This window comes from Neoarius graeffei, chromosome 26, assembly GCF_027579695.1.
Source record: "Neoarius graeffei isolate fNeoGra1 chromosome 26, fNeoGra1.pri, whole genome shotgun sequence".
NCBI lineage: Eukaryota > Metazoa > Chordata > Actinopteri > Siluriformes > Ariidae > Neoarius > Neoarius graeffei.
This window is the reverse complement of record NC_083594.1, coordinates 46,295,104-46,322,402: the sequence shown is the minus strand read 5'-3', so window position 1 is coordinate 46,322,402 and position 27,299 is coordinate 46,295,104. Positions and strand designations below refer to the sequence as shown.

The window sequence follows — 27,299 nt, the reverse complement described above, 5'->3', positions numbered from 1 at the left end:
TGTAAACTCTAGAGACTGTTGTGTGTGAGAAAAACCCCAGGAGAAACCTCAGCAATTTCTGAAATACTCAAATAAACCAGTCCATCTGGCTCAAACCAACACCCATGCCCATGGGCGCTGCCAGGGGGGGAAAGGTTAGAACAATTCTAGGGGCCCAGCACTGCCATGGGGCCCTTTAAGGGGCTGATAATATGCTTTTAATGATTTTAATAAGACTTTTGAAATAACGACAATGCAATATTCCATCTGGTAAAATGAGCTAATTGAACAAGGTTGTCTATTTCTTGAGTTCTTCAACATATTGTCATTTAACCCTCCCCCTTTTGCGAAATGGTACGGTCCAGTTCTGGTAGAAGCGCGATGCGTTAAATCTGCGTGCTGATCAGTGCAACGCTACTTGCTGCTGTGTCGCGGTGCAGCAGCCAGCCAGCCAGCAGTGGAGTGCGTACAGTCTATGATCGCTAAATATGAAGAGTGGCTGTCAAAAACGTAAAGAAAGGCAGCTGAAAGCTGAGAGGGACCGGAGAGGCAGGCAACTGGTCACTCAGTTTTTCCCAAAGAAAGGTAGCTATCGCTCACGTGTGTTCAAAATATTAGCGAATGGTAAATGAACAGTATGAACGTGGTTGGATTAGCCTATCAAGAGAACACTTTTACAGTTTGTACAGTGACATTTTTTCCATTTTAATAACTGAACTGACTTGTGTGATAAACAAGATGAAATATTACGTTATGCTGGTGCTAATAACTAGTGCTAATAACCAGTTTCATAACTAATGGGGTGCCCTAAATATGCACAGATTCAGCCTCAGGGGGACCTCCGCCCTACCAAACCACTGAACCCCCCTTTGGAGAAGGAGGTAAGCAGCAATACAACCCATAAATGCTTTAGGATTGACGTTTTTAAATTTTAAATTAGATTTAAGTTTTAGAATTGGTCACTGACCAGTTTTCATCTAGTCCCTGGTAGGTTAATACATAAAATGTAATAACAAAGTCACAAACTCAAGGTCCATGGGCTATCAAAAGTCAAATAATGACAAGAGTGCAATTGTGACGAGGGTGGGCAAAGTTGGGGGGCCCAAAATTCTAATCTTTCATGGGGCCCAAAATTTCTGGCGGCGCCCCTGCCCCATACCACAGTGAAAGTTACACATTGAGATCATAATTTTTCCCATTCGGATGTTTGAAGTGAACATTGACTGAAGCTCTCGATTTGTATCTGCGTGATTTGATGCATTGTGCTGCTGTCGAGGGATTGGCTCGTTACGTAACGGCATGAAACAGCAGGTGGGTGGATGGGTGTTCCTAATAAGGTGACCGGTGAGTATGCACACAAGCGAAAGTAAAAAGGCCGCTACTTTTAAATCTTCACATATTGAGAAGTCAAAAGTGAGCGTTCTAACTGCTGGAATTAAATAAATGTCGTGTCATGTCTAAGTAATCTAAAACTGATAAGCAATGGCGCCATTTTACCTGAAAACATCGTTAAATCTAATGCCACGTACTGTACTTCTAATAAAGAATTCATCAGAAGTGAACTATCCTGGAAATAACCGATATTTACCATTAGCTAGAATTTGACTTGCTTCCTAGCCGATTATTTTAGGGACCGGAGTCAATGCTAGTGCTGATGCTAACATGGAATTAGCAAGAAAACAGGCGACTTTAATTAAATCTAGCTGGCTAACATGAGCAAATTAACAAGACTTACGAAAACACGGTATTTTTCTCCCCCAAGTAGATGGACTTCATACCTTATCGGGAGGCAAAGGAGATGCCGCATTTTATATGAATCTTTGCTTGCTTGAGCATACCGAAGCATTTTACTGAAGTAGCTCCAGGAGAGCAAACCCTCAAGGGCAACGATGCAGTTTGGTGGCGTATCCATCTTCAAAAGCACATGGATAGCTAGAGTGTTAACTCCATCAACTGCAGTTTTAACCTTCGTTAGACACCAAGATAAATGAAATTTAATTTAAAGATGAATCGGAATGTCTGAAATTAAAGTTCGACGGCCTTTCGATTTCATAAAATCGATGAAATTAACTTCCTGCTGAAATTTGGTTATTGTGATGCATGTTTCATTCTGTAATATCTCACAAAATATCAGGCCGTTCTGTGGCTGGGAAGTTATTTAATTTGAGGGGATTAAAGTAAATAATGCGCATGAAATCACTCAAGCAGACAGAGGAAGTCCGTGTGCGCGCGCATGTGCAGGTTTACCTTTGAGCGTGCACTGAGAGTTCCATCATTCTGACGCTAAACGAACAGCTGATCACACCGAGGTGCTCGCTGACCACTGATATTTATTAGTTTGGTCCTGCGTTTCCTTTCCTTCGTATATAACATCATGTCTTTTCTTCTCACTTTCTTTCCTTTACTGTAGTCGGTCTTTCACGTTTCATTTGTGCGCTCACGTCCTCCATTTTTCTCTCCTGTTTCAGATTTGTTTCCCACAATGCCTTGTGTGAACAGGGAAAGCCCATCACGTCATGCATGACGTCATATCTTGAATTGGGTCATGGTGAAGCAGGAAAAAATAGCGGAGAATTTAGGGCCACGTGGCTCTAAATTCATTAATTGTTCTACAACGCCGATTCCAAAAAAGTTGGGACAAAGTACACATTGTAAATAAAAACGGAATGCAATAATTTACAAATCTCAAAAACTGATATTGTTTTCACACTAGAACATAGACAACATATCAAATGTAGAAAGTGAGACATTTTGAAATTTCATGCGAAATATTGGCTCATTTGAAATTTCATGACAGCAACACATCTCAAAAAAGTTGGGACAGGGGCAATAAGAGGCTGGAAAAGTTAAAGGTACAAAAAAGGAACAGCTGGAGGACCAAGTTGCAACTCATTAGGTCAACTGGCAAAAGGTCATTAACATGACTGGGTATAAAAAGAGCATCTTGGAGTGGCAGCGGCTCTCAGAAGTAAAGATGGGAAGAGGATCACCAATCCCCCTAATTCTGCACTGACAAATAGTGGAGCAATATCAGAAAGGAGTTCGACAGTGTAAAATTGCAAAGAGTTTGAACATATCATCATCTACAGTGCATATCATCATCAAAAGATTCAGAGAATCTGGAAGAATCTCTGTGCGTAAGGGTCAAGGCTGGAAAACCATACCGGGTGCCCGTGATCTTCGGGCCCTTAGACGGCACTGCATCACATACAGGCATGCTTCTGTATTGGAAATCACAAAATGGGCTCAGGAATATTTCCAGAGAACATTATCTGTGAACACAATTCACCGAGCCATCCGCCGTTGCCAGCTAAAACTCTATAGTTCAAAGAAGAAGCCGTATCTAAACATGATCCAGAAGCGCAGACGTCTTCTCTGGGCCAAGGCTCATTTAAAATGGACTGTGGCAAAGTGGAAAACTGTTCTGTGGTCAGACGAATCAAAATTTGAAGTTCTTTATGGAAATCAGGGACGCCGTGTCATTCGGACTAAAGAGGAGAAGGACGACCCAAATTGTTATCAGCGCTCAGTTCAGAAGCCTGCATCTCTGATGGTATGGGGTTGCATTAGTGCGTGTGGCATGGGCAGCTTACACATCTGGAAAGACACCATCAATGCTGAAAGGTATGTCCAGGTTCTAGAGCAACATATGCTCCCATCCAGACGACGTCTCTTTCAGGGAAGACCTTGCATTTTCCAACATGACAATGCCAAACCACATACTGCATCAATTACAGCATCATGGCTGCGTAGAAGAAGGGTCCGGGTACTGAACTGGCCAGCCTGCAGTCCAGATCTTTCACCCATAGAAAACATTTGGCGCATCATAAAACGGAAGATAGGACAAAAAAGACCTAAGACAGTTGAGCAACTAGAATCCTACATTAGACAAGAATGGGTTAACATTCCTATCCCTAAACTTGAGCAACTTGTCTCCTCAGTCCCCAGACGTTTACAGACTGTTGTAAAGAGAAAAGGGGATGTCTCACAGTGGGAAACATGGCCTTGTCCCAACTTTTTTGAGATGTGTTGTTGTCATGAAATTTAAAATCACCTAATTTTTCTCTTTAAATGATACATTTTCTCAGTTTAAGCATTTGATATGTCATCTATGTTCTATTCTGAATAAAATATGGAATTTTGAAACTTCCACATCATTGCATTCCATTTTTATTTACAATTTGTACTTTGTCCCAACTTTTTTGGAATCGGGGTTGTATTTAAAAAAAAAAAAAACTGGAAGTCTGTGATTCGAATTCAGTCGCTTTCAGTCCACTAAACAAAAATAATTAGGTGTTGGGAAAATTCTTTTTATGACCTCCACTTGAAAAATCTGAAAGGCAGTCTAGCTTTAAACCCCACATGATGGTCTTGCTGTCTTATGTAGTCTCTTACATGACCATAAACACTAAATCATCAAGATGCTTGCGGCACATTTACATTGATCGATGCTCACAAAACTCCTTTACAGCGAGGCCAAGCTCATGAGCTGAAAATGACAAAATGGTGACGAAATGGTGAAACTGCCTCAGCCGTTGCAGTGCATCACCACTACGCCAGCGTTCTCCTTTTACAGGGCGCCATTACTTTTGTTCAAATCGAACCTTCTTATTTATCTTAATTTATGGATTTGTTTAAGTGCTCAGCTACCATGACTTAAGAAATGAATCTTCCTGACCTGGTTTATGAGAGGAGGAAGTGGGTGTCCGGCGATGGCCAGTTTCACGGTCGTCTCCCAGATCTGCGTGTTTTTGCTCCCCTGAGCCGTCACCATGAACTGGACAGGCTCGGACAGGTTCGTCACATCTTGTTCTGCGTACAGAGATCCGTCCGGACGAACGCTGAATTTGGGGTCACTGCTCTCGAAGCTGATCCTCTCGTTCAGGTGACAAGCCTCGAACTTCACTAAACAGGAGAGATAAACAGATGCATGATGAATGAACAGGAAGGATGATTTCTTATCATTTCAGTGAGATACACAAAAGCAGATGGCCTTCTGATTTGGAGGGATATAAAGCTGGAACATTTGGGCTTCACTGCTGCAAAAATACATTCAGAAAAGTGGATGACAGATTTGTTTGTTTGGATGGAAATAAAACTTGCCAGTCAGTCAGACTTTCCGAAGAAGAGGGGGGGAAAAAAACCCGAAGTTCTTTCTTCACTTAAATCTTCAAACGTAAATGAAAACGTCACTTTCTTTTTGCTGGTTATAACTCATCTGATCGACCAACTGCGTGCGTGCACGAGAGAGAAAGGAAAAAATGAAAGTCGTCTCTGAGGATTGTCTTAACTAGGGCATCACCTCATACCCCGAACCACATCAAAAAATATATTTGAAAACTCACAAGACAGAGATGTCTTACATAGAATATTTATTGTGAGTCCAGCGCTCACTACAGAAACCACAAAAGACCACGACAAGATCAACTGTGAGCTCCTGCTCACTTGCGTATCCCCCCGCTCTCGCTTATATCAGAACGCAAGCAATCGAAGACTTATTATGAACGTTGACTTCAACAAATAATGAACCCTGAAACGACTAAGTAAAGAGCCGTGTCTCTCCCCAGGGATTTCAAATAGCATCCTGGCAGGGGCGTAGCACCAAATTTGGGGCCCCAGGAACCACCAGTTCCGTGGACCCCCCCCTCCCTCCCCCGCTGCAATTGCATTGATTCCTCAGAAAATATTGCACATGCACAGTTTTTTGTTTCATTTTCTTTATTCATAATATATAAAATTAACAACACCAGAGGCAGTACAACATTTTGAACTGGCCCTCTACAACCATGAAATATATACAGATATAAGCATGCTGTCTATTTGATATGACAGAACGATTCGCGATTGGAAGTCGTTGTTTTTTTTCCTCCTTGCGCTGCCCATTCGCACCGCCGCCTTGACATGGCAGCTGATGGACGTCGATTCACATTCATAAGGTAACGAGGACAGACTCTACAAATTTGATGTGGACAAGAAGACAATCTCTTGACCTCATTAATGGGTGTTGTGAAGGATGTCGTGGCCGAATCGTTTAGATTACATTTCATTTTATATCTTAGTGTCAGCCACGTTTCTATGGCACCGCTGAGGAGGGCGCGTGGCATCGCACACCGGTAGAGGTTTATAGTGTGCTTTTCCTTACATCTAGGCTAAGATAGGCTCACCTTCTCTCAAGTTGTTGACACCTGTTGCGGCTGGGGCATCTTAACGTTCTGTGACATTTTCTGAAACTGAGTGGGATTCATTTTATAAATTAGCTTTCCTAATATTTGGACAACATTTTGAACCAACATCGACCCTATGTTAGGCTTTTGGGACACACACTGTATCTATAATAGTAATTATGAAAAATTTAAGACAAGAATAGGGCTTCTATCACAATTATGTGGTAGCCTACAAAATGACAGATTATTTCATTTCGAATTATTTGATTTAGGCTACTATCACGGTGGTATGCAACTGAATGGGATAACAACAGTTAGCTGTTGTTAATTTTCACATTTGGGCTCACCTTTCTTGGGAAAGAAATCAGTAAGCAGTTGCTTTCCTTCATCTTGTTTCCTCTGCCTTTTTTGCCTTTCTTTTCTTAAAGCCTGATTTCTTCTTTGACGACATGATCCTTGTTGGCTAAGAACTGTCTGCTGCGTTTCATGCCGAAGCATGAAAAAATCCGTTGCGCATACAATCAAAAGTCTGCGAGAGGGCGGACTAAACCAATGTGCATTGATAATGGGGGTGTCTGATATAGGTACTATTTGCAGGCTGGGACATACATTTCAACCGATGTATTCCCAGAGAACATTGAATTTGCATGAAATACCAACATATATTGACATTATTGAGAAAAAAAAACGAAAGGGGAAAAAATAGACTCCTTTTGGGGACCTCCCAGCCAGGGGCCCTCCCTGTAGTCAGGACCCTGTGAATTAGTCCTACTTTACCCCCCTCTACGACGCCCCTGCATCCTGGTAAACTGCCATTTTGAAATAGCATTTTGCTTCTTGAAATAGCGTCAAAATCCACCCTGTGTGTTTCGTAAATCATGGATGATGCCAGTCACTGTCTGCACACCATCATCAGCAACCAGAGGAGCCTGTTCAGTGACAGAAAGCTCCTTCCCAAGTGCAGGACGAACAGACTCAAAAACTCCTTTGTCCCTCACGCCATCAGACTGTACAACTCCTCTCTGGTGGGGAGGAGGGGTAACAGGAGGACAGAGGACGGGAAGGAGCAGTAGCCTAGCCTAACGATAAGCAATACCGGACAATGTGCAATATAAAGTGCAATATCTTTCCTGCTCCCCCATACACACACACACACACACACACACACACACACTTCCCCTAACCCCACTTCTCCTCCTTCCTCTCTTCCCCATATCTTATTCTTTTATATTTGTATATATAAATACTTAATTTGGGCGGCACAGTGGTGTAGTGGTTAGCGCTGTCGCCTCACAGCGAGAAGGTCCGGGTTCGAGCCCCGTGGCCGGCGAGGGCCTTTCTGTGTGGAGTTTGCATGTTCTCCCCGTGTCCGCGTGGGTTTCCTCCGGGTGCTCCGGTTTCCCCCACAGTCCAAAGACATGCAGGTTAGGTTAACTGGTGACTCTAAATTGAGTGTAGGTGTGAATGTGAGTGTGAATGGTTGTCTGTGTCTATGTGTCAGCCCTGTGATGACCTGGCGACTTGTCCAGGGTGTACCCCGCCTTTCACCCGTAGTCAGCTGGGATAGGCTCCAGCTTGCCTGCGACCCTGTAGAAGGATAAAGCGGCTAGAGATAATGAGATGAGATGAGAATGAATACTTAATTTATTTTAATTTATCTAGAAGTTTTCTCTGTTTATCTGTAATGGGGCACTTTCACACCAAAGGTTGCCTTAAAAGTCCCAAAAACAGTTGAAAATGAACTTCAATGTAATGCAAAAATCCATCCTGAATTCCACAGAATACATATTGGGTAACATGTACCTCAAGTATCAAGGCTACAAGTCATTTCAAATTCCAAAATTTATTAGTTTTAACATAGCAGGAAGGTAAAATTCACAGATTTGGATTTTTTTACATTATCATTCAGATTTAAGCCTAATTGGTGGATTGGGTCCCCTACATTCCACCTAATTATTGCAGAGATGTTAATGGAACAAAGAGACACCAAAATATCCATCAATGGTGGACATATTTTGGAAAATCTAGTTTTTGGTGAATTTTTTCAGTCTGTTTTAGGAGTCACTTCACATATCAATAGAGCTAGAAATGAGAAATAGGTCCAGGAAATCAGCTAAAATGCCTTTTTAGAAAGATACACCAATCTGGTAGGTGACTAGAAAATTTCAACTTCATACTGTATCTACTTTCCGGTCACCGCGCAAATCAAATCAGGTCACAAAATCCATATTTCTGCTCAGGAGAGGACAGAATGTTTAACATCACTTTTCAAATGAAAAATTACTCAGGAAAACTATGGCAACAATTTTGAATATGTTTTCTGATTGAAAAAAGAACCTTTTGCACAGTTTCTTGGACCATTATATTATTTCTTGGACCTTTACAATAATGAAGGTTTATTTATCCTTATTATCCTAAAAGTACTTAACATATAAGTTAGCAATTTACATCCAAAACACCTGGAGCCACAAATCTCATATGTTAAACTATGCATTTGATGAGAGCAAACATTTAACATCTAGTCAGTGAGAGAGAATTAATAGTGTTGGGAGTCTTGGGCATTTGTTCAGGAGAGGACATTTTTCTTTAACGCTTAATTTTCTCAGAAAATTAACCAATATTGTAACCTGGGCACATTTACATCCAAATTATTTGACTTGTCTGACCGACAGGTCTTTGTTTGTACTAGTCCCCAGATGGTAACTTTGAGGTGAAAGTTCTTTCTCAAATTGCCACCTAGTTCAATCTCAGAAGTTCCTCATCGGTCTATTCTCGCCTTCCTACACATCAGTAGAAAAACCTGTCAAGAAGGCCTAATGCTACAAAAACTTAACTTTTTATCAAATAACAATGAACAACACATAACAGTGAAACACAACACCACCAAAACTATGCCTACTTATTTTCCAATGGCCATAATTGAACATGAAATTCCCATGAACACAGAATGTCTGATCTGAAAGTCCTGGTCGTCTACAAAATCTATTCATTTCATACACGCTATGCCTCTTTAGCATTGGACCGACGTTATCAACATCAACTTTCACTTAACATGGCTAAACAAGAACCAAAATGCTAACAGTAAAACTATGAAACAACAACAATACATTGGTCCTACCAATGACTACATTCAAACAGATCATTTACACATGAATGTACTAGTAGTACTAGTAGGCATGTGGAAACAAATGCATGATACAACTATTCCAAGTTGACATTTTCTGGTAACTTGAAGTAGTATTGATCCCGCTTATTAACTGAAGGCTCTCCAAGTTTGGTTACAATACATTCTATGCCAACTGTATCTGTGTCCTTTTCATCCACAATGAAGTATGGTTTGCCCCTAGATTTCAGATAAGCTACATCATACTGTCTATTTATCCCTACACTCTGGATGATTGCTACGTAATTCTTGACTTTTCCTGTTGTTGCGACAAGCCTCAGTATTATGTAGTCGCCAACGTTGAAGCCTGAAATTATACAAATGCGAATAATTCTAAACCAATAATAATTCTAAACCAATATAATTCTAAACCAATCAAATCATTCAAAACAACAAAATGATACAACGTATCAATTTTGGTCTTCTACCTGTTTACTGTTTACACTTAAACTGTACCAATGCACCCAATGACCTTAGAATGAACCCATAAAGCACTTTTTTGCAGGGCCAGGTTTGCTGCCCGAGTTGTTTGGTGCATGAAGTGCATTGTGTAACGCAGTACAAAATTTTATTATGATATTAAATATCCTGTTTTGGAGAGGACATCCCCTTTAACAACATTTTTATGTAAATGTATCTCAACCATGCATTTGAATGCAATAGTTTCTCATTGGTTTTATATTGTTGAGCCCTAATTAATCCAGTAAGAATATTTCTCCATAAAACTGAGGTAAGTTTTACAGATTATCCTAAGTTCTGGAGAGGACAGATTTTTAACGCAAATTCTACATCAGGATTTCGAATAGCTGAAAAACTCACTACCTACATAATAACAGTTCAAATTGAAAATGAGGTGAAAACAGTGATGAAAAACAATTTCTTAAATGTTATTCTAGACTGATAATGCACAACACATTATCAGTTACTCATGTTGTTCAGGAAAGGACAATCACTTTATTTGTTTTAACACGGAATGCCATGATTCAGTTAAATCACCATAGCGGCCAAACGAATTTACCGATTTTCATGAAATTTGGAATGGACATTTCTTGACTCACCCCCTATATAAGGAAGCAGCATGCTCAGCCATGCATGGGACAGAAATTATTTAATACTCAATGCAATATTTTAAAATTTAATTTGGGACTGCAGATTCTGTCAAAAACATGTTAAAAATGGCTAATATTTCCACAATAATGATAGGATGGAAGAACCACTGACTGTGTAGCTTCTTTCCGAACCTCGGACAAAAACAGTGAACAAAAGTGATACGTTATGTCACATTTAGTTTACTTTTATGACCCTAGAATCTAAACTTGAAAAAGGCAACCTTTGGTGTGAAAGTGCCCAATGATGCTGCTGGAATCTTAATTTCCCTGAGGGAACCCTCCCAAAGGGATTAATAAAGTTTTATCTAATCTAATCTAATCTAATCTAATCTACATTCAGTCGGTAAACAGGAAGTCGATGTGCGACAGACCTGAAAACGGTAAACACGGTATAGAACCCCAAGCTGAAGCTCGGTACCAAATATCAAGCAGTTGTGGTTTGTGGTTGCTGAGAAAAGTGTTACGAAAATTTAGTAAATCTACGCTATATGTTTCGTAAATACATTCAGTCGGTAAACAGGAAGTTGATGTGCGACAGACCTGAAAATGGTAAACACTGTATAGAACCCCAAGCTGAAGTTTGGTACCAAGTGGCTATGATTTGTGGTTGCTGAGAAAAAGGGTGTTTTGGATGGACAGAGATACGAACGGACAGAGGTAAACCAGTATACGCCCCCTCCTTTGGAGTGGGGGTTTTATAATAATAATAATAATAATAATAATGATTACAACAACAAAACCCCAAAAACTTAACCATAGTCCAATTCTACACTCATCTCATCTCATCATCTCTAGCCGCTTTATCCTGTTCTACAGGGTCGCAGGCAAGCTGGAGCCTATCCCAGCTGACTACGGGCGAAAGGCGGGGTACACCCTGGACAAGTCGCCAGGTCATCACAGGGCTGACACATAGACACAGACAACCATTCACACTCACATTCACACCTACGCTCAATTTAGAGTCACCAGTTAACCTAACCTGCATGTCTTTGGACTGTGGGGGAAACCGGAGCACCCGGAGGAAACCCACGCGGACACGGGGAGAACATGCAAACTCCGCACAGAAAGGCCCTCGCCGGCCACGGGGCTCGAACCCAGGACCTTCTTGCTGTGAGGCGACAGCGCTAACCACTACACCACCGTGCCGCCCCAAATTCTACACTTTGACTGGAAAATACATTCCAGTTTCCTGCAGTTTCTATATTCAAACCAGCATGACGTGCACCGTTCTCGAGTCTTGTTTGGGTCGCACAGAGCCTGAATCGTGTGTGTGTGTGTGTGTGTGTGTGTGTGTGTGTGTGGACGGTGGGATTATTTTCTTATCAACAAGCAGATGGTTCCTTCATAAGCAGCTGAGGGAAAGTTGAAAATGAAGCCACTAAATTAGTCCAATTAGTCATTAAGTGCTGTTTGGGATTCTTCAGTACTTACAGTGTAAAATCTGAAATATTATACCCTGTCTACTGCTCTTTATTGCTCGGCAGTAATTTGGAGTCAAATGGTACTTAGATTTAAGTGTGTAAATCAATTTTATACGCTATATATATATATTTTTTTATGGCTAATAAAGACCTTATTACTCAAGTGGAAGGTTTGAATTTTGATATTAACTCTACTATCATTTACAAACAAGCCATTGTGAAGATATTTGACATGACATCATTCTGCATGTTCAGTACGCGTGGTGCTTTTAAATGCGTGTGCACACAATACAATATCAGCAGCAACAGATATGCAGATTAGCAACGATATTTTTTCAATACAAGGTCTCAAACAATGCAAAAGCTCTTCTTAGAATATCTTGCAATGGTCTTTGTTTTGTCAAGCAAACAGATACAACCAGTACAACCATCACCATCTGTCACGGGACAATGAGTGAAACGAAAGGCACACATCTCACATTTCCATCAAATAATTGAAGGCAATCAATGGTCCTGTAAATGAGGCTAATTTGCTTTAATGGAACAGAGCTAATTACAGCCACCGAGGCTGCAGCACTTTCCCCGAGCAGCACTAAGGGGAATTTTAGTGGCTGAATGCAGGGGAGAAGAAGAAGAAAAAAAAAAAAAAGTGTTTGCACGTGATATACAGACAGTGTCAACCTGCTCTGATCACAGGTGCTGTGCTAGCATCGAATTCAGGGTTGGCATGGGAACGGAAGGATGTGCCCAGTGTAGAAGGATTTTATTCAGACTTTCATTTCTATCCAGTGACAAAGATAACATTTCTCTGGTCTTACTGTAAAAAAAATAAAATAAAATAACAATTTCATCTGGTCTTCCTGTGCATTTAACAGTTATTCCATGAAATCGAGTCATACATCAGCTGATAGCAGACTAGGCGCGTAACGACAAATAACCGTTTTATTCTATCAACATTCACTGGATTTTGAGAAATGAAGCATTTTAATTTTTGCAAATTCACTAAATAAAATCTTTATACAAGACGTCCGACAAAATAACTTCCGCTTAGAATGTAAACAAACCGGCAAAAAAAAATGACACTACCAATTTGTGGAAAATGCTATAATAATAATAATTCTTGAAAAAAAAAAAAAAGAGAGACGTTCTTCCTATCAAATACTTTTATTCCATATTTTGTTGTCTTTTGGGGTTTTGTTTTCGAGTAGAGCTTTTATTTCGTCCTCTGCTGGTTCAGCAACACGATCTGCCATTTTGTTTTTCTCTACTCACGGCATATGAGCTGATATCCTCGTAGCAGAGTAACCAATCAGAGCGTGCAATTGCTGATATCCAATGAATGTGGATAGAATAAAACATTTGAGTGTGATTACTAGTGGTTCAAACTGTGATCGTACTGATAAAATTTGCACAGAAATAAAAAACATGACCGGGAATGCTGTTCTAGAAAAATAACCACTGATGACATGTACCCAGATGAGAAGCGAAGTTATTCTTACAACAGAGAAGTTGATTACTGAAGATTTTCAAATATCAGAAAACAAAATGCTATTTCTCCAGCACTACTGTCAGATCCGTCATAGAATATGAAGAAACTGACCAATCAGACCTGAGACTTCAGCATCACTGTGATAGAAAGGAACAAAAAAAAAATATATATATAAACTGCATTTTACCACCCCTGCCTGGTTCTGAGATTGAAACAGTCAAAAGCTTTATGGACGTTTCAAAGTCTGACATGTTCTACAGGGGTGCTGTGAGAGAGGTGCCAACTAGAAAGATTAAGCGAGAACATGGCAGAAAGTCGACGACTGGCAGCCACTCCATTCACACTCAGCTGGGTGTGCTTTGACTTCTGAATTCTTGTCTCTCTCCTTCTCTCCTGCCGTGATTCTACCGTATCCTCACCTGCACGAGGAATTAAGGCAGGAGGAGGTTGCTAGTGATTTGTTTTCTCTGCAGGAGCTGAATGTCAGCCACCAGTTAGTTCAAAAACTCGCCGCTGTGTTCTTTTTCCCGACGCTCAAAGGGCGTCTTTGCGCTTTCTGCAAATGGGGATGATGAGCTGTCCGAGTCGCACACGCTTTAAAACTACAAAATAGATACAAAGACAGTGCTTCCCCTGGGTTCTCAAAAATATTCTCCGCTGTTTTCCTTGAAAAATCAAGTCAAAGTAGTATTCTTCACTTTTTTCTTAGTTACTGACTTGTCAAAGTGGATTTAATACAGGTTTATACCCACCAAACTGGCACAATTCAAATATTTGTACAGATATAGCAAGGCCTCTCCATTACATATAAAATTTGGGCTCCACTCCAGCTTCTAATAGGAAAGACTTGATTCTGGGCGCCCTGTGCACCATCAAGCTAAAATACACCTCTTTAATTTGAGCTAACTGGAGGTTATTTTAACAAGGGATTATTCTAACTGGGCTGCCAACTCTCACGCAATGAGCGTGAGACACACGCATTTGATTGCCTTCACACGCTCACAAGCCATACCTCCGATTTCTCACGCTAGAAAAAAAATCTAGTTTATCTATCTGATCTAGGCTACCCATTGCGTCGTGCCAACCACTTGCGATCGATCAATTACGCCTTACGCACGGCTAAACAGGCAGAGAGGTGTTCCCTTCTGTACACACTCCCCTATGGTAAGTGGCGCATCTAATGATGCTGCACTCGCCGGAAGTTGGATAATTGCCTACCGTCAATTTAGAGGAAGAGGAGAGAGAAGAAGGTATCCGAGTTGAAGACGGGTGTCTCAGACAGGTTTGTACACATGCACGCCAATGTGTGGTGTTACTGGCGTAATTATGAACTTATATAAAGTTTCTTAATCGTTTTAGCCTATAAGTGTTGTGAGAATATTTAATGCCATATCGAGAGCTGTGTACTAGGCATGCTAAATCATTATAGGCCTCCTGCCGTGCCACAGCCTCTATCTTCCCCAGCAAGCAGCACGGGAGAGCACCTCCTTAGCACATGTTTATTAAGGCACATTTTTAGTTTGTTTACTGTATGTTATCATACTTTATGACTTTATTTGAAGCCATACTGGAAATGTTGTAAAATAAAGCAAGTAAGAGATAATATTACAAATGCAAGAAGAGCCATTAGCCAACATACCTATTGTTTATTTACAGGGTATTTATTTTTAATTATTTATGGTGTATGTAATTGCTCAGTTAAAGTAAATAAAGCATGGTCACCTGTAATATCAAAGAACTTGAACTTGTGAATAATTAAAAAAAAAGACAGAACAATATACTGAGGAGACAGGGTTTCAAAGAGGGCAAGACAGGTAGAGAATATTTGTCAGATAACAGGCCCTGACGAATGCTCTATTACTAATAAGAAACATAGATAAGAAATAAATTAATAAGAAATGTATTAATATAGCTTATTTAAGTATGACCAAAATTTAAGCCCAACTTTGTGTGCACATTCCCACCTATGGCCAAGGTTCAGCTTTTTGTGTTTCAATACTGTTCAAACTTAATCATTTTAATGTTTCTTGTAGCACATGCACATTTTGCTTACTGTTTAAGCATTTTATTTGTTCTTTTGCTGTTGATATTTTTCCCCATGCCAATCTTCTGCTGAACCCAGTGGTGGGGAAAGCCCTTAAATGCATAATGAATAGTCAGTGAGGGACAATCTTATTTTTTGCAGCAGTTATTAAAAACTTAACATTTAGTTTCAATTCAGAAGGTGTTTAGGCTTAGCTGATGAAATATTTTCAAACATGAACTTGCCTTTAAATCTGAAACACAGGTCTATAGGGCTACAGGAACATTAGCAGTCATCTGTAGTTTTCTAGTGTGGGGGCTTTTAAGCCAAAACTTGGTGCTTTTGTTGGCCACAAGCTGAAGACATGGCAAGTCAGGGTGTGCAAGAATGTAGGTATGACACAGCAGGCCACTCCAAAAATCCACCAGAATGCAGGAACATCTACTAAATCCAAAATCTCAACACCCCCCCTATTGTCCATCTCCAGCTGGACGACCCACAAACAAAACACCAGAATGCAGGGGGACAAGTGAATATCAAACTGAATACAAAATTCCCACTTACTGCATGGTGTGCGGAAAAATTTTGCCGTCGACCCCCCCGCAAAAAAAAATCTCACTCTCAGGAATTTCGAAAAGTTGGCAGCCCTGATTCTAAAGAGGTATTAGTGTGTGTTTGTGTGTGTGTGTGTGGGGGTGGGGGGGGGGGGGGTGGGGGGGGAGTGTTAGACCAAAAATTTTCTACCCCTCCAAAATATGGAGATGATCTATCCAAGTATGGAAATACCAATATTTGGCCAACTGAAAAATGCTAACCCCCCTGTACAAACCCTCTGAAGTTAATAACCCCTCCAAATAGTCAAAAACTGCCTTAACGGAAATAACTCTTAAATATAACATCAAAAATCACAGTAATAACATTTATTTCTCACAAAAAGAGTGGTTAGAAACCCTCATTTTGTCTCTGTTTACAGGTTTGAATCAGAGTAACAAATTCTCCATAAAGTTTCAAGATATGCTTCTTTATATGTCTGGTGTGGATGGTGTACAAGTTACAAAATAACCAGGGCTCTTGAACAAGTTCTGCCAGCAACTGAGCAGCAGCATCCCTGGATCTCTGTGCTTGACCAGCACGCTTCGGCCGCAGCAGATAGAGCATATTCTGAATGATGTCCTTCCCTGTTGGAAGCATCCCAGAAGGGAACTCAGCCTGCTCTATGTACTCTACTACACCTAGTATCTTCTTAGCTTTTGACCGTGTTGCAACAGAAGCCATTATTTACCAGCAAGAATACAAATAATGACTATTTAATACATCGGGAGATATAATTCAGATATGAATCATTTGTGCATACTGGTTCTTAAAACTAAATTAGTAACCTTAAGTAATGATCCTCTGTGCTTAAAAATAGTTCATATTTGAGGTATTACTGAAGAGTGTGACATTCATCAATAACTGTAAAACTTGCTGAAAAAGAGCAGAATTACCATGTTTAATTTACTTGAATGTAAGGTTACTTACCACTAAGCTTATTACCTTAAAATAATGATCATCTGCACTGAAAATGTTGTAGTCGTACCTAGTGGCATACCTGAAGAGGTTCGCATTCATCGATAACTTTAAAACACATTAAAAAAAGCAGCATTCTAATCAGCACTGTAATGTATTTTGTCATATTGTAAGAACGGAAACTTTCAGAGGGTATGTACAGGGGGGTTAGCAAGGCTCAATTTAATAAAATTTGACATTTTCCCACATACATGGACCATCTCCATATTTCTAGGGGGGTAAAACATGGAAAAGTCAAAATTCTTAAAATAACAACCCCCCCTAGTATTAGAGGTAAAATCTGTTTACCCTTTAACTTCAACAGAAAACCTGACTTACAACTGAACAAAGTTGAAAAGCATCTTGGAACAACCAGCAGTGAAGGAATTCCAATTTCCCATCGATTTACGAACCGAACACAGAACACCATATTTTTCATCATGCGTTCGCCACGGGGACTCAACACGGTACTCCCTCCAGTCGCTTGCTTATTTTGTTCTCAGGCAAGTTGAGTGCTGACCCTCCTGTACCCTGTGACTATTTAGTAATGAGAAGAATAACAAAAATGTTCTGGGTGGCAGGGTTTGTGCAGCAGACAGCACTGGTGCATCACAGCTCCAGGGTCTGCAGGTTGGTCCTGAAATCATGTGGCATTTTGCATGTTCTCCTGACATCCAAAATAGAAGCTTTTTCCATCCAGTGGCTACTCAGAATCTCTCTGTGTGTACCGCGAACTGGCCTAGTGGTTTGCGTGTCCACCTCTTGATCGGGAGTTTGAGAGTTTTACTTGCGGTCGGGTCATACCAAAGACCATCATAAAAATGGTACCTAATGCCGTCTGGTAAGGCATGCTGCAATAGAGATGCAAGTGGGGAGCCAAACTCTCATGGTTACCAGAGGACAAGCCCCTTGCTATAACCCTAGCTGTACAGGCGAGAGGCCGAGGGCTACGGAAACAGAGCTCGGCACCACCCGATGCGCCTCAATGGCCTGGTTAGTACTGGGACGGGAGACTGCCTGGGAAGACCAGGGCATGGCACAGGAAGGACTTCTACTTTCTAAGTGTGTGTGTGTACAAAATGCTCTTTAATGAGCGCAATGTTATTTATAGTTAGAGCTCAAAGCCCAGTCTTGAGGCATTGTTTGAACTGACTTGAACTTGTCTTCATCTTGGACACTGGCCTTGAGCTTGTAAAAAATCACGTTTGCATTGTCTTCTTGCTTGTGAAAAGTTTGAGAAGAAGCAATGTCGCCTTCTTGAAAACATAAGCCTAATCACTGGCACAATGAACACATGAAGTCAACTAGTCGAGGCAAAGGGTTGGTCTAGAAAAGGATTTGATGGTCTTGTCTTGATTTTGACTTGGTCTAGTTTGCATTTGATCTCAATTTTGAATTGGTTTCGACTCGGTCTCGATTTGATCTTGGTCTCAGACTTTACAATTGTAGTCTTGCCTACAGACCTAGTTATTGCCTCCTAAAAATTAGTTCTACTCTGTACTATCTATGAAAATAAAAGGTTGCAGGGTTTTGCACTGAAACATTGAGTTCTGTCATAATATAGGAGCCTTAACCAACCAAAGAACCCTTCAGGAACCCTTGAAATAAGAGCAAATTATTTGGCTGAAATGTTCTTGTGAGTGGACTCAGACTGTTGGGCCCTAAGGTAGAAAAGGAGTTGTGGAATTGTACAAACCCATGTCCATTTTAAATCAGTGCTCCATTGTGTCTATGTGGCCTGATAAATGCCCTTGTCTGAGGGACAGAATCAACAACAGTTTTTTTTTTTTTTACAAATGAAAAATCCAGGCATACAAATCAGGGATCAGTAGAAGTAGGACTAAGCCAGGTTCTGTTGATCGCTCTCAAGGTTAAATTTGTGCACACCCTAGGTTCACACTAGCAATGAAACTGGCAACCATTAAATGTAAGCTATACACTTTAGCTTCTTATTTGGGTTAAAAAAAAAACTGGATGGTGCACACCAACATGGTCACTCTACACCTAAAACAGAAACTACCAGCGAGCTGCCAACTGCCAGACTGATGCTATTAGTGATATACCAATAGACATCTCACACAGTAGTTCAATACTGGGTTTAGTACCATTCATCAATCTTCAGTAACCACTTTATCCTGGTAAGGGTGGTGGTGGAGCCACAGCCAATCAAAGGAACGCTGTAGGTAGGAATGCACTCTGCACAGGACACAGGTCCATTGCAGGGGTTTACCATCAGTGAAATATAAATAAATAAATCAATAAAGGATTTTAAATATAAAAGGGCTAGTACCTTGTATGCCGCTGTTGTACGCCATTGCCGTTTCTTTCTAAAGCTGAACTCTGAACCTCTCTACAGCCTTCTCTCAGCCCAAAGGGAAGGGCTGTTTATTACCTTCTCGTACAAACCTGACTGAGCCCAGCTGGCATCGCACTACCCTGCTGGAATACTTGGGTGGAGTCCTCAGATCTAGAATGGTTCTGCTTGACTTAACCTACTACACTGGTCAGAGTACACGGAGATCTCTTCAACCAGCTGACCGACACAGCTCAAGGACAGAACTCAGGGAAGAGTAACACACTTGCCCCTTGTGCACCAGTTATTCCAATACTTATCACAACGACCATCATGATGAGCAAAGCACATAGTTTGGTGACAGACATTATATTCTTCCTACACTCTCAGAAAACAAAGTACATTATTGTACCTTCAGGGGTACAATGGCTTGTCACCGGATCAGTACCCTCTAAGGTACTTATTTGAACCATTTACATACTGACTGGGAACATGGACCTTTTTGTCCCTAAAAAGGTACACATAGTTACCTTGAGGTCCAATAATGAGCCCTGTGAGCCCTACATTACTGTAGCCTGCACCTTGGGGGACAGAAATGGACTCCTACTGTACCCCTATTTCTGACAGTGTAGTTCACTGACATGTGCGTCATCGGAGCATGCACATGGAAATCTGTCTACTCAATCTCATCCCATCACTGCATTCCTTTCCTTCCCACTCATGGCTAAACAACTGACAATACCCTGATGGCTGCACTACCAGAATGTAATCCATTACAACGCCATCACAAATCAGCGACAGTGTGCTGGCACTGAATAAAGGTCTCACTCTGTCCTACAACCGCATTTCAGAATGAGCTCTTGGCCGGAGTTTAAAGGCTGCTGCTGGGTGGCGTGGAGGTTAAAAGATGCTACAAACACTGACATTGCCAAGCTGTAGGAGTCGGTGCCAAAGCTCCACACCAACACCACCCTCTGTTTGCTTTAATTAAATTTAAACACTTTTTTTCTCACTCGACTAAGAAGGTTGGGTGACAGGAGAAAGGACGGGGTCGGAACCGAGGAACATTTCTTTGCTTAAAGGTTTCTCTTTGATCTCAGTAGATTTAAAGGGAATTCTGACTTGTGCTTCTGACAAACGTTTCTCTGAAAACTCCTTTGGAGAAATAGAAGGAGAGAGAATGAGTTTTTTTTTTCTTCTGAGATGAAGAGTCAAAACAGCAAGAAAGGCCACACTTGGCATCAACAGGATCTCCTGAGGCAGGACAAATGCTTTGGCGCTGTACCACCAAGGTCTGTGGTCAATCTGGGGTGTGTGTGTTTGTCTATTGTTAGTTTATTAAGCTGAACAGTAAAGGCTTCAGTGGGCACTGGGTCGCCTAAACAGACAGGAGTCTCGAACCCTTTGTGGTCTTTTGCTGTACCCTGTCTGCCACAAGGTCCAATGTGTTCTGTGTTTTGAGAGGCTTTTCTCTTCACCACATTGGTTCAAATGAGTTATTAATTTGCGCTAGCAGCGCTGGTGCAAATTGTTACTCTCACTCAGGATCTTTCTACTTTATTATTCTCCTAACGTTTTTTTTAGGACGCTATTTCTCCCTCAGTTTTCAACCAATCGCCACCAAATTTCACATGCAGAATACTGCTGGGCTCTTTTCCCCTCACTAAGAGTCATTCCCTATCTCTTACCATTCTGGGTCTATAGACGTCCAGGGTGACCAGACGTCCCGGTTTGTAAGAGCTAGCGCAAATTACTGTGACTTTAGTCACAGTCTCTATCTAGTTATTATTATTATAACTTTTTTTAGGACACTATTTATTTCTCCCTCAGTTTTCAACCTATCGCCAAATTTCACATGAATACCTCTGGGCTGAATTACGTTACTATGACTTTTGGTACTGATCTGGATCACTGATCCGGAATGATGGATGAAAAACAGGCTTTTTTCAATCACTCATCCATCCATCCATTATCCATAACCACTTATCCTGTGCAAGGTCGTAGGCGAGAGGCGGGGTACACCCTGGACAAGTCGCCAGATCACTGCAGGGCCGACACATAGAGACAAACAACCATTCACAACTATGGTCAATTTAGAGCCACCAGTTAACCTAACCTGCATGTCTTTGGACTGTGGGGGAAACAGGGGAGCACCCAGGGGAAACCCACGCGGACATGGGGAGAACATGCAAACTCCACACAGAAAGGCCCCTGGGCTAGAACCCAGAACCTTCTTGCTATGAGGCAACAATGCTAACCACTACACCACCGTGCCACCCCAATCACTTATAGCTGTAAATTTTCATGATTTTTTTCAAATTTTGTTCAGGGCAGCAGGGTGCAACTTTTCCTCCCTAAGCATCATTCTCTATCTCTTACCGTTCCGGATCTCGAGGGTATAGTGGCCAGATGTCCCGGTTTCTAACAGCAAGCGCAAATTACTGTCTCACTAGTCACAGTCTTGATCTAGTTTGAGTTACTGTTACTTTTTTGTTAGCTCAAACCAGTATGGCCGTTCTCCGCTGACGACCTCAACAACAAGGTGTTTCCACCTGCAGAACTGCTGCTCACTGGATGTTTTTTCTCTGTCAACCCTTGAGACTATTGTTTGTGAAGATCCCAGTTTCTGAAATACTCAAACCAGCCAGTCGGGCACCAACCACCACACCACAGTCATTTGTACCCATTCAGATGTTTGACTTGACCATTAACTGAAGCTCTTGGTCCGTTTCTCCATAATTTTATGCTTTGCCCTACTGCCACACGATTGGCTGATTGGACACTGTATTTGCAAGGGTATGTACAACAGTGGTGTTCATATTAAAATGACTGGGTTAGTGAATCTCTCCTGATTTACTTTTGTTAAATAAGAAAAAGTATCTAATGAAGTTAGGCTCCTTTCTTCGTGTTAATAAGTGATGATGCAACAATGATAGAAGTTAATAAGAAAAGTACAACTTTGCTTTTCATGATGAATTTTACTTCTTACTGCCTCCAAGGCCATCATATATATTTTTCTCATGCAAAAACCTCAAGGTCATCTGAATAATCTTGTTTATAAGGAGGAGACGAGAAGAGCCTAGAGGCTGTGCTCGCTGTTGCTTTACAGGACAACGCAATAACTCCACGCTGCCTAAAGCTACAACACCTCTGCTCGAGGATGTTTACGTGTACGTGACTGCGAACGGTGATGAGATGGGCTACAGGGATGTGGGTTCTTGGGTGTATAGGAGAGATGTGTGAACAAGATTCCATCAGTTTTGTGCAAAATTCTGTTGTGTTTTACCATTTTGGAGAGGATGAGACCCTTTACAACAGAGGTTACTTATACCTACTGTTTAGTATAAATACGGAGGTGATTATAGAAAATCGCACGTGCTGATTGGTTGAGAAATTCAGACCATTTCTCGATAAATCACCTCGAGTGATTCGGCAAAATGGCGGCCAATCGCTTTGTCACCGTAAGCGAGGAAGGATGAGAAATTATGAAAGAAAATGCTGTTCCTAAAAACACGAAAGATGCTACGAAGTTTGGTCTAAAACTATTCAAAGGTAAGGTGGAATTGTGAGTTATTATCCCTCGCCCAAATGAAGTTTGGCAGGAGATATAGAAGCGGGTTCCATCCGTCCGGTCATGTTTTCTTTTCCAGGCCATATCTTTAAAACTGGCGGCATGGTGGTGTAGTGGTTAGCACTGTCGCCTCACAGCAAGAAGGTCCGGGTTCGAGCCCCGTGGCCGGCGAGGGCCTTTCTGTGTGGAGTTTGCATGTTCTCCCCGTGTCCGCGTGGGTTTCCTCCGGGTGCTCCGGTTTCCCCCACAGTCCAAAGACATGCAGGTTAGGTTAACTGGTGACTCTAAATTGACCGTAGGTGTGAATGTGAGTGTGAATGGTTGTCTGTGTCTATGTGTCAGCCCTGTGATGACCTGGCGACTTGTCCAGGGTGTACCCCGCCTTTCACCCGTAGTCAGCTGGGATAGGCTCCAGCTTGCCTGCGACCCTGTAGAAGGATAAAGCAGCTAGAGATAATGAGATGAGATGAGATCTTTAAAACTATGTATACATATCAAGCAACATGTGAACTGGTGCCTTTTGCTATTTTTTATTTTATTTAAAAAAAAAGGATTTTTCACATTTTTACATAAAAAATAGATCCTGACTTCGTTTCTAAGGGCAGCGTTCGTTTCCGGAGCATATATCCAAAACTATTCATGAAACGGATTTGAAACTTGGTGTACATGTTAACAAGGTGATGATGTGCCTTTTCATACTAAGAAATGTGAGAAGTTTTAATTTGTCATGTTTCCATGGAAACAATTTCAGACTCAGTCTCTCAGGTTAGTCTTAGGGGTCGGTTTTGTTTCCAGAGCAGAACTTGAAAACTATGAGCGGTACGGTCTTGAAAGTTGGTATATGTGTTGATTAAGTAATGTATATGTGCCTTTTGATACTAAGAAATGTGAGAAATTTTAATTTTTGGTTCACCTGGACCAAAGGTCCGGTGGGTTTATGCCATGGGCTGCTGAGGTCGGTGTAAAGAGGTAGGGTTGGGTTCCTGCAGCAGAACTTGAAAAATGTGACAAATAATATCTTGAAACTTGGTATATAGTTTGTATATACAGTCGGGCGGGGGATATAGAGGACTCTGTCTTGATTTATCTGTTTCAAAACAAAGTATTTTGTGCGAGTCGGCGTAGATAAGTGACAAGTCTGCACTGCACCTTCATTACATTTGCATGCTGCTTCTAAAGTTTGAAATAAATTTTTTTTTTTAAATAATCACCTGTGTATTTTGACAAACAGTTAGCCGCCTCAGGCTCAGTGAATAACATCATCAACTTCGTTTCGATTATTATTTGACAGTTTTTCCACGAAATCGAGTCGTACATGAGCGGATAGCCAACGTGGCGCATAGCCCTGAGCTGGCTATAATCCGTGTACGACAAGATTGAGTGGAATAACTGTTTTATTCTATCCACAATGGGCGGCACGGTGGTGTAGTGGTTAGCGCTGTCGCCTCGCAGCAAGAAGGTCCGGGTTCGAGCCCCGTGGCCGGTGAGGGCCTTTCTGTGTGGAGTTTGCATGTTCTCCCCGTGTCCGCGTGGGTTTCCTCCGGGTGCTCCGGTTTCCCCCCACAGTCCAAAGACATGCAGGTTAGGTTAACTGGTGACTCTAAATTGAGCGTAGGTGTGAATGTGAGTGTGAATGGTTGTCTGTGTCTATGTGTCAGCCCTGTGATGACCTGGCGACTTGTTCAGGGTGTACCCCGCCTTTCGCCCATAGTCAGCTGGGATAGGCTCCAGCTTGCCTGCGACCCTGTAGAAGGATAAAGCGGCTACAGATAATGAATGAATGAATGAATGAATGAATAATAATAATAATAAATCTTGAAAAATAAAAAAAGATGCATTCTTACCATCAAATACTTTAATTCCATATTTTGTTGCATGTTTTGGGGGGTTTTCTTTTTAAGTAGAGCTTTTATTTCGTCCTCGGCTGGTTCAGCAACACAATCCGCCATTTTGTTTTTCTCTACTCATGGTATATGAGCGGATAGCCTAGTAGTAGAGAAGCCAATCAAATCAGAGTGCACAACTGGTCATATCCAGTGAATGTGGAGAGAATATTCACCGATATTTACTTCACCTTTGGTGAACAATTGTTTAATACTGAACAGTTTAAAGCTGACATCTTGATACTCTGATGGACAAATCACATGCAGTTCACATGTGATTATATGAGTAATATTATGAACCATGTTAAAATCACATGTGAAAATAAATTAATCATTTGTTTAAAAAGCCCATAAAACTAAATAAACTGGATAAATTAATGAAAAATTATTCATGTGAAAACCATGTGTACATTTTGTATGTATTTTCTGTAAAGTGTAATATAGTGCTTGTAAAAGTGACACTTGAGTCGAAAGCGAGAAGTTTTGTCTTGAGAAAGTCTCTGTCCGATTGCTTTGAGTCCTCTGAACTAGACGCTCAGATGTGGTTTCGCTCAGCAGGAAGCATGTTTGATAAACACTCCAGTATGGTGAATCGCTCTCTCCAGAGAGTGTTTTTCAGAAGATAATCAACTGTTAATTTGCTTTCCTTCTCTTTATCTCCCTCCAACACTTTATCTTTCCTCTCTCGTGCTGAAGCAGAGCATCTGCTCTTTCCTGCCATTATTTTCCCCCATTTTTATCCGTTGTTGCTTTTTTTTTTTTGCATATTCATAGAATTATAATTGTTTGGTAAAAACGTCAACAACTACCTCATTCTGTAAAAACTTGTCAGATCTTCCAATTTGAATTTACTTAATCATACTTTCTTAAAATTCGTGTCTTCCAACTATACTTGGATGACTTGCATGTTGCTCCACTGAGACGAGCCATTCCCTTCCCTTCCCTTCCCTTCCCTTCCCGGCTGTTTTGCGTGCTGCGACACAAACGACCTCATTTTCTAGGCACCTGGACATGTTGTGCTGCTGAACTGGAACAGTACTCCTATTTTAGAGCTGCATTCAGAGTTTGCGACTGAAGTTCAAAAGTTATGCAGGGAACGGTGTGTGTATTTTCTTGAGGAGAACAGACCGGGATTTTCAATAGCCTCTAGACAATCGACTAGGACAAAAAAAAAAAAAGGGATAGAAAATAAGGACTGAAGAAAGAAATAACATTTTTCTGCTGCGAAATGTAATACAATGCAACACAAAAGCAATTAAAAAAATTGAAAAATAAAAGGAACAATACGACAATGAATGATGGAGAACCTGTGAAATGCACATCGATAATAGTTTAGTATTTTGAAATTATATTGCTGCATGAATCGTCCCAGCTGTAATTATAACATGCACAAATAGCAATTTAATATAAAAATATATGGATTACCTTCACTACTCTTGTAGAATAGCACTTGATCCAGCACATCCTATTATTTTGCATTAACTGTCTAGGCTCTCTCTCTTTCTCTCTCTCTCGCTCTCTCTCTATCTATCTATATATATAGTGCATAGACAGTTAAGTGCACACCTGAGAGAAGCCACAAGACCTTAAATTGTAATTTGTATGGGATATCATTTATTTTATCACAGTTTAAACTCAATTTTGATTTTTTTAATAATTAATCACTTTTTTTTTGGATGTACTCTGTTTTAAAAAAAAAAAAGACAAAAAAAACCCCAACCACCCTAGATCGAGACTGTGACTAAAGTCACAGTAATTTGCGTGAGCTGTTACAAACCGAGACGTCTGGTCACTGTATCCTACAGATCTGGAACAGTAAGAGATGGAGAATGAAGCTTAGTGAGGAAAAGTTGTGTCCTGCTGCAATGAACAAAATAAAAAAAAATCTGATTGAAAAAAATCATGAAAATTGACAGAGTTAAAAAAGTGATTGAAAAAAAATTCCTGTTTTTCATGGATCACTCTGGTTCAGTGATCCAGATCAGCATCAAGTCATAACAACGTAATTCAGCCCAGAGGTATTCTTCATGTGAAATTTGGTGATGATTGGTTGAAAACTGGGTGGCACGGTGGTGTAGTGGTTAGCACTGTTGCCTCGCAGCAAGAAGGTTCTGGGTTCGAACCCAGCGGCCGACGAGGGCCTTTCTGTGTGGCGTTTGCATGTTCTCCCCGTGTCTGTGTGCAGGTGTTCCAGTTTCTCCCACAGTCCAAAGACATGCAGGTTAGGTTAACTGGTGACTCTAAATTGACCGTAGGTGTGAATGTGAGTGTGAATGGTTGTCTGTGTCTATGTGTCAGCCCTGTGATGACCTGGCGACTTGTCCAGGGTGTACCCCGCCTTTCGCCCGTAGTCAGCTGGGATAGGCTCCAGCTTGCCCGCAACCCTGCACAGGATAAGCAGTTATGGATAATGGATGGATGGATTGATAGATGAACACTGAGGGAGAAATGGCATCCTAAAAAAAGTTAGGGTAATAATAATAATCTCATCTCATTATCTCTAGCCGCTTTATCCTGTTCTACAGGGTCGCAGGCAAGCTGGAGCCTATCCCAGCTGACTACGGGCGAGAGGCGGGGTACACCCTGGACAAGTCGCCAGGTCATCACAGGGCTGACACATAGACACAGACAACCATTCACACTCACATTCACACCT

At 41.2% G+C, this 27,299-nt stretch overlaps 1 protein-coding gene across 2 annotated transcripts in view; it reads right to left on the bottom strand.

Moving 5' to 3' along the window:
- Positions 1–27,299, bottom strand: part of cdh4 (cadherin 4, type 1, R-cadherin (retinal)) — a 574,783-nt gene that overhangs the window by 196,343 nt on the left and 351,141 nt on the right. For both annotated transcript variants that reach the window (XM_060910366.1, XM_060910367.1), the window contains exon 4: positions 4,658–4,884. In XM_060910366.1, coding sequence (XP_060766349.1) covers positions 4,658–4,884 — 227 coding nt within the window. The remainder of the gene's footprint in view (positions 1–4,657; positions 4,885–27,299) is intronic.